At 48.1% G+C, this 16,511-nt stretch overlaps 1 protein-coding gene across 1 annotated transcript in view; it reads left to right on the top strand.

Annotated features, from left to right (window-relative positions):
- The first annotated feature begins 5,910 nt into the window (after positions 1-5,910).
- The window catches only part of TSPAN2 (tetraspanin 2), a 17,634-nt gene continuing 7,033 nt past the window's right edge, over positions 5,911-16,511 (top strand). The window contains exons 1-2 of the mRNA XM_027897426.1: positions 5,911-6,024; positions 7,887-7,989. Of these exons, the coding sequence (XP_027753227.1) occupies positions 5,956-6,024; positions 7,887-7,989 (172 nt within the window). The 5' untranslated portion in view covers positions 5,911-5,955. The remainder of the gene's footprint in view (positions 6,025-7,886; positions 7,990-16,511) is intronic.

The raw sequence follows: 16,511 nt of genomic DNA on the forward strand, positions 1-16,511 counted from the left end.
AGCTTAAAGCCGTTCTGTGGAAGCAGACACTTCTCTTTAAGGATCTCTGGTGCCTGTTGGGTACCCCATCCACCAGCACAACGAGGTGCCAGCCCTGCAAGTGCCACTCAACCCCTGCTGTCAGCACAATCTTCATCTCCTGCCAGCAAGAGGCAGATCTGGACTGCAGCCAGACAGACTGTGCTGGTGGGAGCACGCCAGGCAGGGCATCCCTCCCTCCCTCCCTCCCTGCTTCCCCAGGAGCTGACCTGACTTCCAGACCTCACTGGTGAGAACTGGGATTTCTCCTGGTGGTACAAATCCCCCCCCCCCGATGTCAGAGCAGTGAAAGGCAGGGGAACACGTGGCACGTTTCGCCACTCGCGTCTCTGATTTCACATTCCAGCATTTCTGAAGGACCACAGAAATGTGCAGTTTAAAACCTGTCTAGTAAACTTCCTTGATCCTGAGGCATAAGCTTTGAATTTGAGTAACTTTCCTTTTTATTTTTTTTATTTTTTTCCACTGCCCTTTGGAGCAGTTTCCTTTTCCTACTTGGCTCAAACCCTTTTCAAGTCAGGACGGCAGCAACAGCGTGATGCAGATTGTGAGTCAGGGCCTCTGGGACCTCTGCTGACTGGATGAAATTCCACATGCTCCCAGGGAATTGCCCCGGGGGGGGGGTATTCCTGGAATGGCTGGAAATGTCTGGAGTGCCACAAAGCACCCCTGAGTTTCTGCTCCAGGAGCCTCCAGGCTCCGAGCAGAGTTGCACACCCTCCCCTGGATCACAGAATCGTTTAGGTTGGAAAAGATGATGGAATACAGCTCAGAGATTAGCAGGGCTTTTTAATAGGCTTTCTGTAATAAACAGTCCAGACCACTATGAAATAAGTCATTCTTAGACCATTTTATATGCATTAGATTTTAATTCCCCAAAGGGAACAACAGATTATATGGGAGTAAACCACAGGGCTGAGCTAGGGCAAGTACTCAAGAACTTACAGTTCTGGGATCTCTCCAGTAGCCCATTCTCTGCAGAAAACCTCCACTTCACACAGGTTGTGATATGTGTCTCACAGACCTGGGAAAGCATCCTGAGCCCAGAGTCAATGGACACACAAAAGTTCTGGGCAAACAGCTTTTTCCTCTGTCGCTGGGCATCGAGACCAGGGGGCACTGGCAGGAACTCAAGGTGTCCATTCTGTAAGAATGAGGGTTATAAATGTCAGTCCTTCCCAACTGAGAAGGCTGTAAATACAGGAGAAAAGTCCACGTGCAAGTAGGGACCCATTTCTGGGAGTTGCTCACACTGAAATCCGCAGTGGAGACTCTTTGGCCTGGGCCAAACAAGTTTATCCCCATCCAGCTGTCCCAGACCCCCTGTGACTCATCATGGAATGAGTTCCATACCTCATTTTCCATGCTGATCCAAATGGCCAGCTTAGCTCAAAACAACCTCAGCCATCATACATAGCAGAAGAATTTCTTCTAATTAAACCCCAAGCAATGGTTTTGATAACCTGTTTTTCCTTAGTGTTTTTCACAGTTTGACAGATCATGTTGTTATCCTCTAGGCCAGGTTTCCTGGGAAACAAAGCATCTCCTTACTTTTATAATCCTTCCAGGGAAATGAAGCCAAATTAAAACATTTCATGAGCGTTCATTACATTTTATCAGAGATGGTTCATGGACATATCAACGTCAACTGCACAGAATGTGCTACTGCTTAATGGGGAGCAGAAGCAACTAAACTTGCTGTTTCTAAGTCTACTTCGTGTCCAGGGGCAAAATTAACCAGGGGCAAAGGTTCCTCTCTGGGCACCACAGTGTTTCAGCCCAGGTGAAGGAAACTCCACTGCTGAGAACTGGGTGTTGCTGTGGCAGAAATGTGTGAAAAAGGCCCTTCACGAGCACATCAACTCCAGCTCCTGCATCTGTGATTCATCAGAGAACCACAGAAAGGCTTGGGTTTGAAGGGACCTTAAAGCTCATCCAGTCCCACCCTCTGCCATGGGCAGGGACACCTTCCACCAGCCCAGGTTGCTCCAAGCCCTGTCCAAGCTGGCCTTGGACACTTCCAGGGATGGGGCAGCCACAGCTTCTCTGGGCAACCTGTGCCAGGGCCTGCCCACCCTCCCAGGGAATAGTTTCTTCCAAATATTCCATCTAAACCTGCTCTCAGTTTGAAGAGTAGGTTTGTCCTGTTCCTCCAGGCCCTTCTAAACAATCTCTCCTCATGTTTCTTGTCAGCTCCCTTCAGGTACTGAAAGGCCACAGCTGGGTCCTCTGCAGGCTCAACAATCCCAACTCTCTCAGCCTTTCCTGCCATCAGAGCTCCTCCATCCCTCTGATCATCCTGGTGGTCCCCTCTGGACTCGTTCCAGCAGCTCCACATCCTTCCTGTGCTGGAGGCAGCTCTGCAGGTGGGGGTCTCACCTGAGAGGGGAAGAGGGGAGGAATCACCTCCCTGGGTGATGCCTCCTGTAGAAATCAAGTAGTTGACAGGATTCTGGGATATTACAACCTTGCAATGCTTCTTTGGAGAAGCAGCTTTCAGAGACAGGCCAGGATTTGGGCACAGCAAATTCTGGACAGTCCTAAAAAGAGAAAACCAGCCCAGTGCAGTTGTCAGGGCATCCAAGCAGTTCCCAGCAGCCTCGGATAAGCCTTGCAGACTGATCTTGCATGCAAGTTACTGATGCAAAGCAAGTAAATATATTTAAAAAAAAAAAAAAATAAAAAGCATGGAAGGAAACAAAGGAGCAGACTATTTGACCAGACAGTTGGACAAGCACAGTCCCTTCTGACCTCCTTTGTATTCCAGGGAGCAATTCCTGAGCTGCATTCTGAGACAGAGGCAGAGTTGCCAGGCCCAGCATTCCGGTAATTACTCAGTGGAAATGGAAACAGCAACACAGATGCCAAAGGTATGATGCAAATTTCATTGTCCCTGTAAGAATGGGAGTCCAGTGTGGGTTTGGGGCTGTTTGCTTGGAATTTAAAATCACTGGTAGGTCCACAGAAACTAAACATTTAAGTCAGGGAATAAGATTTTTTTTTTTTTTTAAGGGAGCTCCTCCTCATTCCCTGGTTGATGCTTCCCTGAAGGGGAATCTTAAATATTTTAATTCTCAAATTAGTTTAGGGATGATATTTATGGGAATAAAAACTCTTGCTTTCTTGTAGTCATTGAAATTAAGCAGCACTTGCTGAACCAAGATCTTATCCATCTGTCATTACAAATACAGGTAATTCCATATGTTTAGCAGTATCTGAATACCCAGTGCTACTTCCTTCAAAAATTTCCCAGTCTGGTCTGCAATAACCAAAAATAATAACCAAAATAAGCAAAATATTGGAAAATAACCAAAAGCAAACAGTTTTTGCCCCAGGATCTGCATAATTGTAAATCTAACTGTAAAGAAATTTACAGGCTAGAAAGCTGTTGCAAATATCCCTACGCCTGTTTCATCTAATATATAATGTGTAAGAACCTCGAGGTGGAAAGGACAGTTTGATAATAGAAGGGTCTTTTAGGTATAAAGCAATAAAATCCATGGATTTTGGAGGTGGACAAGTTCAAGACGGAAATTACACTTTTCCCAGCAAACACAGCTGACCAGCACAGCTCATGGGATAATGCTGTGAATGGCGTACACACGAAATTTTCCTTCACAATTTGATAATCCTGTTGAGAGAAATACTACGAGTTTCTTCTTTCCTTTATCATTCTGATTCGTTTCGAATAACCTATGAAATTAAAGTATTAATCAATCAATCCCATGTTGTGCTTTTCCTCCAAAATCTCTTAGTGGACGGACAACCTGGACATCACGGCTGTGGCTGTAATAATTGCCAGGGCTGCCGAGCCGTTGATTAAGCGGGGAGAAGCAGAGAAATGAGGATGATGAGGCGGGTTGGTGTTCGCAGAGCGATAAAAGCAGCGCGCGGGAGGCCGAGCCGCGTCCCTGCAATGCGGGGCCGCCGCCACCAGAGGGAGCTGCAGCCCGCGGAACGGGCTGGCCAGGCCGGGAATCCTCGTGGAATGCTGGAATATCCAGGATCGTCCAGCCCGACTCCCGGCCCTGCACAGGACACCCCAACAATCCCATCGTGGCCTTGAATGCGTTTTACGAACGCTCCTGGAGCTCTGGCAGCCTTGGGGCAGTGCCCACTGCCTTGGGGAGACTGGTCAGAGCCAACCACCCTCTGGGGGAAGAACTTTTCCCAGTATCCAGCCTAACGCTCCCCTGGGACATTCCAGCCGTTCCCTGGGTCCTGTCGCTGCTCACAGAGAGCAGAGAGTTTGGATGATACTCTCAGGCACCTGGTGTGGCTCTTGGGGATGGGCCAAGGAGCTGGACTCGCTGATCCTTGTGGGTCCCTTCCAACTCGGCACATTCCATGATTCTGTGATATTGTGAAGTCCTTTATGAAGACACCAAAGAGCACTGGCCCTAAAGTGGAGCCCTGCAGGACCCCACTAGTGACTTTTTGCCAGGCTGATGTAATCCCTGTGCCCTGTGTGACCCCTGGGGCAGTGCAGGAGGAAGAGGTGAAGAAGATGCCAAGAACCAGGTGCTGAAAAGCTGCGTATTGGAATTCATTCACTGCAAGAATTAGGTGGGAAGGAGACCTACTACTTATGAAAGCTGAATGCTCCATTCCTAAACTTTAAGATAAAATTATAAATGAAGACTACTAGAGAAGCCTGATAAAAGACTTTTCCAAAACGTGTTGCCATTACAATCCAACACAAAACTCCTCACTCTTTTTTTTTTCATTGCTTCAAATCTATCAGGGGATAATGAAGTCTTTTGCTACTTGTTTGATGCCTCTCGTTGTCATGAAGGTATTTTGTCTATTCAAATGCATTCATATCGTTGTTACTTTTAGCTGGGATCAAGGTCAACACCATTTGCATCACTGAAGCAAAAAAAGGGAAACTGTAAGGTTTTACTTTGAGTCATAAGGTAGGTTGAAAGTTCCTTTAAAAAAAAAAAACAACTAATAAAGTGTTTTTCATTACAAATGAAACGAGAGATTCTTAATTAAAGTCTGCCACTGCAACTCAAATAAACTATATGGGATGATTTTCCCAAAATGCTGCCAGGCTTTAACGCAGCTGAAAATAAACAGCAAAGTGAGTGAAAATGGAAACCTCCTCCAACATCCTTTGGTATTTCTGCATCATTAGATGGCTGTAATTGGAAATAACAACACCAAGCATCTTTTCCTACGCCTTTTTGCGTGGCTTCCAAACACATCTCGGGGAAAACTAATTCTAAATACGAGAACAATATGAATAGGTAACACTGTGGAGTTACTAAAGCAGGAAATAAGTGCTTTGTTAAATAAATATTGAGAGGAACTGTTTAACACAGAAACCCTACGTTTCCACAGACTCAGCCTTACCTTGTTCTCTTCTGTCAGAGCCCCACAGGCAGCTTTGGACTCAGAAGTTCTTGAAGACCGAAGGAAAACAGCAGCTGGGGAAAAAAAATCACAAGAGGAGAAAGCTGTAAGATTTTGGTGGCAGAGTCAGCATTTTGGGTCAAATCTAGAGAACAGGGTGAAAGTATTTATCAGTGATCGGAAAATTAACTTTGGGGGCCCTTGGTCTACGAGCACGAGGTACAGTTTTAAGGAGGACGGACACCAAACCCTCGGTGCCGCTCGCGGTTTCGCGGGCAGCATCTGCAGCGCTCTGAGCGTCCCCGCACGGCCCCGGGACACGCGGGATGCCCCGAGGGGCCCGGCAGAGCCCCGGGAGCGCCCCCGCCGCTCCCCAGCCCCGCCCGGGCCGCGGCTGCTGCGGGAACCCCCGGGCACAGAGTCCGCCCCGGGGCGGGCCCAGGTCGGCGGATCCGCCCGGGCGGCCCCGCCCGGCCCCGCACCTGCCCCCGGTGCCGCCCCGGCCGGCGAGTCGGGGCCGAGCCGCCTCGGGAGCTGCTGCCGGAGCCGGCGCCCGCCATGGGCGCGGGGCGCGGGGGGATGCGCTGCATCAAGATCCTGCTCTTCATCTTCAACCTGACCTTCTGGGTGAGCGCCGGGCGGAGCGGGGCCGGGCGGGGCGCCCCGGGGGCACCTGCTGCGGGGGTGGCCCCGGGTGGGGAGGGTGGGCGGCTCGGGAGGGGGGTCCCTACGAGGAGCTGAGCTGCCCCAAGCAGTGACAGCAGCGCTCAGCCGGCGCTCCCGGCTCCTGCTCCCACGGAGACACGGCTCTTCCCTGGGGAAGTACCGGTTTGATGCGGAGTGAAACCCCTGGGAAAAGGCAGCCTCTGTCTTAAACTGATAGTTTGAAGCAGTGGCCATTTCCCCGGCAACCAGAGAGCTGCAGGAGGAGGCTGGGAGAGGTTCTCCCCGGCACCGAGTGCAGCGGAGCGTTTCACAGCATCACGGTGGGTTTTACTCCTGTCATTTCCAATAGCCAGCCAGCGGCTGCTGCGTTCACAAGTTCGTCCTAACGGAAAGCCCTCGCATCATCCCCAAGAAATTTAGGGAATGCTGTGCCCGTTCTCCCCTCATTGCACCTTTTCAATAGTCTCCCAGTGCCACAGCACAGCTGAATTCACGCTTTCTTTTCTCTTTCACTTTCCCTCACGCTCTGTCCTCCCTTCAGCTCTCCAGTTTTTCACGCTGGAAAACAATCAGCAATGTCATCTTCTTAAACGTCTTTTTCTTTCCTTCTGATTCACTGGGTTCTTTTAAAAAGAAGTCACAAAGTAATCCTGTTCAGCCTCTCTGGAGCAAGCAGTTTTGGGCTTTTGTCTCCTTTATGCTGGGAGCTCAGTTAAAGCAAATGCTGTTCCCTCTTGGTGACAGCGCTGCGCGCCCCGGGGACACAGTGGTGCTGTGCTCGAGCTGGAGGGGCAGAGTGATGCTGCCCAGCTGCAGCTGCAGGGCAGCAGAAGGACAAAGCTCTGTGTTATTTGTTTCTCAAAAGCGACAACTACTGTGTTTTGTTGTCCTGCCTTTTCGCCGGGAGGGAAGAAACCATCTCCTCAGCTGGCTGGGGCGTTCAGCCCGAACTACCAGCCCAAAGCTGAGCCCCTGCCTGCCAGGAAGGAGGTCCCCATGCTGTGACAGGGTGGCAGGGGACCCTCAGGCTCTGCTAGGACACGTCTGTGAGGACAGCCACCATCCCACGCTGTACACTCGCTGCTTTCCTGGCTCATGGAGATGATGGCACGTGGATCCAGTGCCAGGCAATGCAGGGCAGGTTAGAAAGGCACCAGGCCAGGCTGCCATGGGCAGGGGAAGCAGCAGGTGTTTGGGAGCCTTGTCCAGGTTGTGCAGGAGCTACAGACCGAGGCTCTGGGCCTCCATCAGCACAGCAACAGCACACTGTGCCTGATCCTGTGGGATCCTGGAGCTGTCTGCCAGGGTACCCATTGCTGCCTGAGAAGATGATAATTTGTCTGGCCTGTGATGGGGCTGAGACCACCGACTGCAGACTTTTCCCCTTAAACAACCTGCTGTGACACTCCCCTGTGACCTGGCCTTGTTTGCATTAACAGGAATTTTTTGACAGCATCCATTGCAAGTTTGTAATTTCTGTGTTCCAAGACACTTTATGTGCAACAATCCTTTTACCTCCTGGTTCTGCTGGGGGTCTCCTGCCCGATTCCATTCCCTGCTGCAACTCAGGCCGAGTTTTGATGACTAAATGACTTACCAGGTTTGAGAGCCACTATTTAGTTCAGAAGCACCACTACACTGAAGAGCTGAAACAAAGCACACACTGCCCTAAAACAGGAATTTTTTTGTTGTCAGACACCGGCGAGCGCTCCCTGAATTTTGAGGTGGGGGGGGGTTCAGGAAAGCACAGGTGCCAGTGACACCTCTGGGGTGCTCTCCAGCTGTTTTTCTGGGCGGTGCTGACTGCTGTGTTTGTGTTGCAGCTGGCAGGACTGGCTGTCATTGCCTTCGGGCTGTGGCTGCGCTTCGGTGGGGCGATGGCAGACTTTGCTACAGACAAGAAGTCCCCGGAGTATTTCTTCCTGGGTAAGTTCCAGCGCGTGGGAGGACACAGCTTTCAGCCCTGGCTTCGTCCTGGGGCAGGTGATGCATTGAATTCTGTGAAGGTCAACAATTCCTGGTCCTGAACTACCCAAAACTGGGCATTCTGCGTGTGCCACGTGCGTGATGGCTTTTGACTTTTGTCTGCCTGGCATCCACTTCCTTAGTCCAAACTAATCTCTTCTCTTGGATTTGATCCAGTCCTCACGTATCTTAAGTGAATTGTGCTAATACTCTCAAGAATAGAAGGTGAGACAGGTCAGAGACTCGTGGGGTTCACCAATATATCCTTCCTTCTGTGCAGCTGCCAGCCCAGAAAACAGCAGGGTCGCTTCAGAATGTTCCCAGTGCCAGTGTAGCAGTAAAATTTTGCTCCCCAGCTCTCCCTGTGTGTCTGCACAGGGAGAGCTGGTGAGCACTGGTGTTAATTCATTCACACAGGCCTCGGTGTGACTGAAGCATCAGAGCAAATCCTTCCACTAATGAAAAGTCAAAACTACCTGGTGTTCAGTCATCTCAGGAGCTGTCTGTCCAAGCCAGGCAGGAATCAACTAGTTCCTCAAGTCCACAGATCTGGTATTAGTCACTTCTAATTTTAGCATTTAAGATAATTTTTTTCTCCCCAGGATTTCCAGGCGGGTTTTCTGGAAATGCCACCTCCGTTACGTATCTATAGACACCCTTAAATAGCAGCTGTCTGGCACTGCCAGCAACTGCATTTCTCTGTCACTGGCAGCTGTAACTTGTCTTTACAGCAGAAAACTCTGGGGTTTTTTTTCTGTTTAATACATCACCCCTGGAGATTGACTCAGTAAAATCCAGCCGGTGCAAAACATTTTTGCCATCTACAAATGCCAAGTGTGGATGAATTCCCAGCCCTGCCTTGTCCATCAAGCCACTCTGACGGGGTGGAAGGACTGGGAGTTGGCCCGAGGTGTCCTGCAGTCAGTCACCCATCACTGCAATATTGTGCAGTTACTTTAAATACCCCAATTCTCTTACTGGAGGCCTTGACTCAGATCCACCACAGTCCCAACCCAAGCTTCTCTAACATATGCAGCTGGCTGTGGGAACAGGTGGGGAGAACGGGGTGTCCAGCAAAGTTTCTCTGTGATTTTGTGAGGCTGAATAAAACCATTCAGACAAAAACGTTGTTTGGGACCCGAGGGTTATTGTAAAACACCCTGTAGCATCTCCACTGGCACAGAGAGGCAGGAAGCATGATTTACTTTTTCTCTTACATCTGAGCTGCTAATGACAGCAGCATATTAGATCACCAACTTCGTTTCCAGACCCAGTTTATACCTGCTGAACTTCCTGTGCTGCACACTGGAATGGTTCCCTGCCTCACCCACTTATGCTCGTCCCAGGAGAGCAAACAAGACAGAAAGATGTTCTGGCCTTCAGAATCGAGTGCTGTTGGTTTGTTGGAAGCCAGAAATGAATACATCCTGTGCTGTGAATAAGCACCACAGTGCAGGCTGTAACACACTGTGTAAACAAGATATTCTCTGGTGCGTGTGCATTCAAATCTGCTTCCGTCCTGAACAGGAATTGCAGAAGTCGTTCAGAGCTGTTAATTTTGGGAAGTCCTGGGGAACCTTCTTGTAAAAGTTTCGTCACAGACCATGGCACTGAACTGTTGGGCTGTATTTATAGAGCTGTCTGCTGGAATTTGTAACTGCAAGCAGGGGAAGTGCTGAGGAGCAGGGCAGAGAGACGTTGAGAATTCCTTTAAACTTGCATTTTGGACTGAATTCTGAAGAGAAGAGTTTGCCCTTTTTTTGTGACAGGCAGTGGACAGAGCAGTCCTGTGAAAGAAAACCAGGGTTTTTTGCTGCCCTCCCTCATTACAAATCATGTCAAATGCTGCTGCTGTGACTTCTGAGCATCTGATGGGGCAGCTGTGCTGGGGCTGTGAACAGTCTGGGACTAAGTGGTAAAAGAACAGTGATAAGTTCAGTTACAGTGGCTTTTGCAGCAGACAAAGCTGCACTTGATGGTCCTGCTGAAGAGCTTTGCCTCTCTAGATTTCAGCTCGGAGTCCCCCTTGGCAGTTGTGTTTCTCAGAGTCTGTGGGACTGTTGTTTGTTTGGCTTTGTGTGTTTGCTCTCTAACATGCATCCTGGGTGGCAGCCAGGAGTCTGCATAGGAATTCTTAATATGGAACACTGTGCAGCACACAAGGAGCAGCTGCCCTGAGGGCTGAAAGAGAAAGCAGATAAGCAGTGTGACTTAAAATGTAAATACATAGCTAAATATCTAAGAGTAGTTTCTTTATCTCTGTCCCACTGACTGCTTTTGTGGCTGCCCTGTGATAACCCAAGCCCCTGTGATCACATCAGCTTTGTGCCAGGGCTTGGAACAACAGTGCAGGTGCATTCAGAGTTTGCTTTGGAGGCTGAAACACTGTCCAGAATCACCATCTTCTGGAAAACATTTAATTTTCTTTCTTCTAAAGAGCAGCCTATTCTGCTCTTTCTGTACCTGGATTGAGCTGCCAGCCCAACCTAACCAGCTTCTCTCTTGTGCTTCCTTGTGATGGCTTTTTTCCTGGACCTGAGATGTTGTTTTAGTTTAAAATAATTGATAATTCTATCCTTGCATTTTCCATTAGGCCAGAACGAGTCTCCTTAAATAGCCTTGCTCTTTACCAGCAGTCCAGCTGCCTTTTCTGCCCCTGGAATAGTTCGGGCCATGACTTGGCAACGGGGCCTGTTCATCTTTTCCAGCCACTGAGATGTTTTTGTTGGTTGGAGAACAGCTCCCAGGCAGCAGTGCTGAGGGCAAGCACATATGTGTTCTCAGTTTTCTGTTGCTTGTGGTTTTGTGTTTGGTGATCCATATTCCCCACTGCAGCCTGCAGTTAAAACCCTGCAGCAGAAAGGGCTGGAATTGGAACTCTTTGACCCACACAGTCTCCATCCACTTCACCAGATGTATCTTACAGGCTCCTAAAATTGGGCATCCACTGCTTGCAGCTCCCCAGCTTTTGGAGTTTCTCCTACAGTGGGTCAATATTTTTATGTTGCTCCATCTCATAGTGCAGTTTTTGTGCCTCTGCTTCAAGGGGTGAGGCAAAACTGTAGCTTCTTGTTTGACTGCAGTTCAGCTCTGGGAGAGGTCAGATATTCCTCTTGTAGCTCTACTTGAGAGAAAAATGAATGAAAGGAAAGAGATAATTTCAGCAAAGGTCCATAGCTGGCAGTCTGTGACACTGGACTGATCAGATGGAGAAAAGATCTGTAAAATAAAGGGAATTCCCTTGGATTGCTCAACCTTCTTGAGACTCCTGTACCAAGACTCTTGCAAGTGTTTTACTGGGCAGAAAAGTCTGCAACAAATCTCAGAAGGAAACAGAGATGCTTCTGTGAACCCAAGGTGTCAACATTGCTGTCTCACAGTTGGTTCTAATTAATTCCTTGTAGTAGTGCAGTACAGATCAAGTGCTGCTGACAACAAGTGGAGAGTTTGTGAAGTAAAAACTCACAAAGGGACTTTTTAAGGCCCCTTTTCTCCCCTCTCTGCTTTTGGTGGATGAAGGGCAAAGTCTGCTCTGGTTCCTTGGGCAACATGAAGGACAAGACCTTTGTATCTTTAATAAATGAAGTGCAGAGGATCCCATCACTGCCCTCAGCAATAAAAATGAAGTGTATGTACTCAACAAGCCCCATCAGGAATGGTAACAAAACCTGAGGAACGTGAATGAATCAATCTGGGTGACTCCTTCTCAGCCCTGAAACTCTGCTTCTCCTGCACAGCCAGAGCTCACAGCCCTTGGGCTGTCTTGTGTTCTCTTTGTCTCAGTTCCATGACCCAGCCTGTGGTCCAGGCATTCATCAGGGCCAAACCAGTTGTGGACAAAAGTTCCAGGGTGGCTGTGGCTTTTTCTTGGGGTCTGTGAGTGATCCTTCTGGCTTTGAGAGGTACAGCTAGATGGCACATGCCTTAGGATATGAAGTCATGTCTGGAGCTGAAGGATATTAGTAGTTTTTCTCCATAGTAGTGGATGCCCATACAAACAGGAGTTGGCCAGCAGTTAAATCCATGTAAACTGCAGTTCTCTGCTCCTGTGCCTCACTTTGTTCTAGTTCTATTCATGTATTTTGGACTCAAGCACTATATCCTTAGTCAACAGTATTTTTTCTCCTAAATCCATAACCTCTCAAACTCCATCAGCCTTTAAAATGAGAGCTGTTGGCAAAGCAGCCTCTGCAGAAGATGCAATACCACCAAGAGGAGCATCAAATGGTCCTGCCATCATGTGTGCTGGAGAGCCTTTTAGTCTGTACTTAAGACTTCAGCAGTGAATTTGTCTTTCTTGTGTTTGTCTTTGTCATCTTGTGTTCTTCTGCTGTTCAGGAAGAGTGGTTTAGAAAAGGCTGATAGTGGCCCTGGGTGGAAAACGAAACCTGCTGCACTGGAAATTGGCTTAAAAAATACGACACCACCACCACCCCCTGAGAAAACCTTGCTCAAAACGAAAGTTGTTCTGAAGTCTCTGTGCTGGATCATAAAACCTCGCAGCAGTTCCTAAGAGCCAGTATTCCCCCTGGCAAAATAAAAGCAAGAATAAAGGCAATTCTGACCAAACAAGCCAATTTAGCCTAATGGAACAATCTGTCCATCTGCCTCGGGTGGTTTTATGTTTGCAGTGTGCTGATGTTCAGGAGGCTGCTTTTTTTAAATTAATCACTTAAGCATGATAATGCACTTTATGCTTTTTGCCTATAAAACTGTGCTCCTGGGTGACTTGTGCCAGCCTCCTCTCTCTGCTGTAACCATCTACAGCCAGTTCCACCCTGCAGCAGCAGTTGAACCCACAGTTACACCATTTCCTCCTCTGGCACACCCTCTTCTCCTCCCTTGACAGCAACTGCCCCATCCCTGCAAGTGTCCAAGGCCAGGTTGGACGGGTTTTGGAGCAACCTGCTCTAGTGGAAGGTGTCCCTGCCCATGGCAGGGGGTGGAACAACATGAGTTTTAAGGTCCCTTCCAACCCAAACCTAGATGCCAGTCCCTAAAGGGGCTTCTGGAAAATAACCAAACCGGTATAACCCAGTACATCTCAAGGGGAAATGTCCTCTGCTGTTGTTTCATTCTGACAGAGCTGTAAATACATTTGGAATGGCCACTCTTGAAGCCATTTAGAGGAAAGTGTTTTTGTCTAGTGGAAAAGAAAACCAAACAAACAAACATAAAAGAGCAGCCAAAAAGCTTTTTTGGGGCGTGTCAGTTCAAAAAGCATCTCCAGAGAGGGTTTGGATTGAGCTGGCTCTTATATACACAGGATTATTCAGGGTGTCCTAATCTAGAGGGGATTGCAGAGAGTCACGAGAGGGTTTCAGAGTGCCAAATGACTGAGCATTACGAGGGCAGATGAAACAGAGTATCAACAAAGCAAAGTGGCGCAAGTGGTAGCAGATAATGTAAGCAGAATAAACACCGACAAGGCTTCAAATGTGCTGTAACCACACAGGAACACGATCTTAGAGTCACTGTCACAGTTGCTCCTGACAACCAACTGCCTTGTTCAGCTGCACTCCGAAAGGCATCTAAATGTCAGGAATTATTAAGGAAGGAAATGGGAATTCAACTGAAAAAAACCTTAATGTCGTTTTGTGCGTCCCCAGTGCCCTCAGGTGTCCTGAAGGCTCTGTGGGTTCTGCTCAAAAATGATGTAATAACGCTAGAAAAAGTAGTTAGACATCTGACAAGATTATGATCGTTGTGTGCACTTTGAACAACTCCCACATGAGGAAGATTTTCACACTCTTCACATCGTTAAATTGTAGAATCCATTGTCACAGGACTCTGGGAGGTTCAGCCACAACTGCCCAGGTGTGCTGGTCACTCCTGATTTCAGTGCAGTTTGGTGTGGGGTGGCAGGCACTGACAGGGCCTTTGGTATCAGCTTGGTTTAAGTGAATTTGGGATGTAATTATTTAGGGTTGTGAGAGGCAGGTGAGCAAGACCTGTATCGTGGTGTTCTGTGGGAAAGGGCAGGAAGTGGACTGGGATGTTACACTGCACTGAGGCTGCTTTTAAATTGAAATTCAGGCTCTGTGCATCAGCAGAAAGCCTACAAACTAGCTGGTGTCTGTAATGCTTCTGTGGTTCCAGGAGGATTAACCACGAAATCCCTGTTGAGTTCACACAAGACATTTATTCCTGTACGTCCTTTATGCTCAAACGAAGGGTATGTTCCAATTCTCCAGAAATCCATCTTCCTTCAGAGGCCTCTGCAGCTTTTCTCCAGTTTTGTAAATGTATTTTATAGATAAATATACAATGGAAATGTCTAGTAACAAGCCTGTTTCAGAAACAGCCTTTTCTGCCAAGTGCCACACACGCACAACTGTCCCTGTCTGGCCAGTTATTTCCAACTCCTACGTGTGTTTCTCATATTTTCCAGTAGTGTGTCTGTGTTACAGGTTCCTTGGTGCTCTCCTGAGGGCTCGAGGGCCTCAGTCCTTCTGTGGACGAGCACATCTACCTCCTGGACTGGAAGGTATACACAAATTCAGGAAAATCCCTTCAAGTCCCATCTGGGCTCTCGGGCTCCTGCCATCGCTGCCCTCTGGGTCCCCTCACCCCAAGAACAGAGCTGCTTGTTTTCTTGGTGGATTATGAACAGTTGGTGGTTTGTTCACTGTTATTTACTCAGCCAAAAAAAAAAAAAAAAAAAAGAAAAAAAAGAAAAAGAGAATTATTTAAAATGGAAAGTGACCATAGCAGCCAGGTAAACAAGAAACCCATGTGAAATAAAGCCAGACAGAGACACTGTGTGTCTGTCTGCTCCTGCTCTTTGCAGGAGGCTCTGGGCAGGGATTTGTGTCTCAAAAGCTTCAGGAGGATTTGGGGAAAAATAAACAAACAAACAAACAAACAACACGCAGCTCTGGGTGTGGGTTCTGTTCCAGACTCTGAAATTAGATCTCTACCAGCCTTGCCTGATTCTTCCCTGGCTCTTGGCACACGTAAAGACACGTAGCAGTCAGCAGCTATAAAGTTCCATCCTTCTCTTCTACCTGGTCTGAAATGAGGGAATTTTGCATCCCTGCTGATCACAGAGGTTTTGTTCATCCAGAAATAACACACAGAATATCCTCAATCCTTCTTGGGGTGCCGTTTCACACTCACAGATCCACTGTCTCCAAGTACAGCCCCAGAAGGGACATTGCCCATATCCAGAAGAAACAGTATTTTAGGGAAGATCTCTGTGCCATGAGCACAAATGCCAATCCAGAGGTGTCTGCTGAGCTGTGGATTTGCCATTCTGCACTACTGGGAGCCACAGGATGCTCTGAGATTGCCAGATAACTTCTGAATTCCCCTTGTAACTGCAAAGCGGAGCCTGCCAGAAAATGGGAATCCCTCCTGTTGCAATTTTCACAGGGAATACCCCCATGTGACGATTTCCTTCCAGGAAATAAAGATTTCCCCCATGGGATGAATCAAAAGATCAAATGTACAGACAAGCTGCTGCTTTATTGCTTTCAACTTGTGTCCTTTGCAAATTGACACAATGGCTTTGCAGAGAACAAAGGCTGAAGAAGGGGCTTTCCCCCTCTTACACTCACTATTTTATAGCCAGAAGGGAAATCAGGTTTTTTACCAGGTGTTTTCTCACTTGACTCACTGCTAAAAGTGGAAGTCTTTATTTCTCTTCACAGCTATAAAAAGGTCAAGAGAACAGGCTCTGTCCAAAAAACCCCCCAGTCCTGTGACACTTTGTTCTTCATCCTCCTGTGGTTACAAAGAAGCCCCTATTTCCTCCAGAACCTCTCGCAGTCGTTGGTGCTCTGGCTGTGTCTGCTCAGAGCAACCAATTTTCTGTTGGATTTGTGAATGGATTGGACTCTTTGGAATGTGCCTCTTCATCCCTTTGCATTCAGGGGTTGAGAGTGACTTGTTTGTGGTTCCTGCATGGAGGTGTGATAGATACTGCTGAGCTGGGGGCAGCCACAGATGGCAGGTCCCTGTCCTTGGGTCCAGCTTTGTCCTCCTGGATCGAGTGTTCCTGCTCTCAGTATTCCCAGTTCTCCTGCTCTCAGTATTCCCAGTTCTCCTGTTCTCTGCTCCTGTTTGGGTTCTGTGTCGCCAACAACCTCAGAGAGGAGTGACACGTCAAACCCTCTCTGCTCTTCATGAGCAGACACAGATCAAAGTGCCCAAATTACAGTAAATGAACAGAGGCAAGAAGAAGTGAGAGGAAAAATTTCACCCAGGCTGCAAACACATTTGCTTTCTTTCTACCTTGTGAGTTGTTTTTTTTTTTGTTTGTTTGTTTGTTTGTTTTTGCCTTCTGCTGCCCAAAAAGCTGCAGCTGGGCAGTCTCTTCATCGTTTTCCATCCACCAAAACAAGCTCTCTACCTTGACCTGGACTCACACACCTCTTTCTGCCATGCTGAGCTCTGTGGTGAACTGTTCTGTGTGCGTTCCCAGCTCTCCAACGTGGTCCATTTTGTGTCTTTTTTTTTGTTTCCCTGCCGTGCTGTGGGTG

Source organism: Empidonax traillii, unplaced genomic scaffold (genome assembly GCF_003031625.1).
Source record: "Empidonax traillii isolate 1590-97213 ecotype Southwest subspecies unplaced genomic scaffold, ASM303162v1 scaffold541:size654180, whole genome shotgun sequence".
NCBI classification, from domain to species: Eukaryota; Metazoa; Chordata; class Aves; order Passeriformes; family Tyrannidae; genus Empidonax; species Empidonax traillii.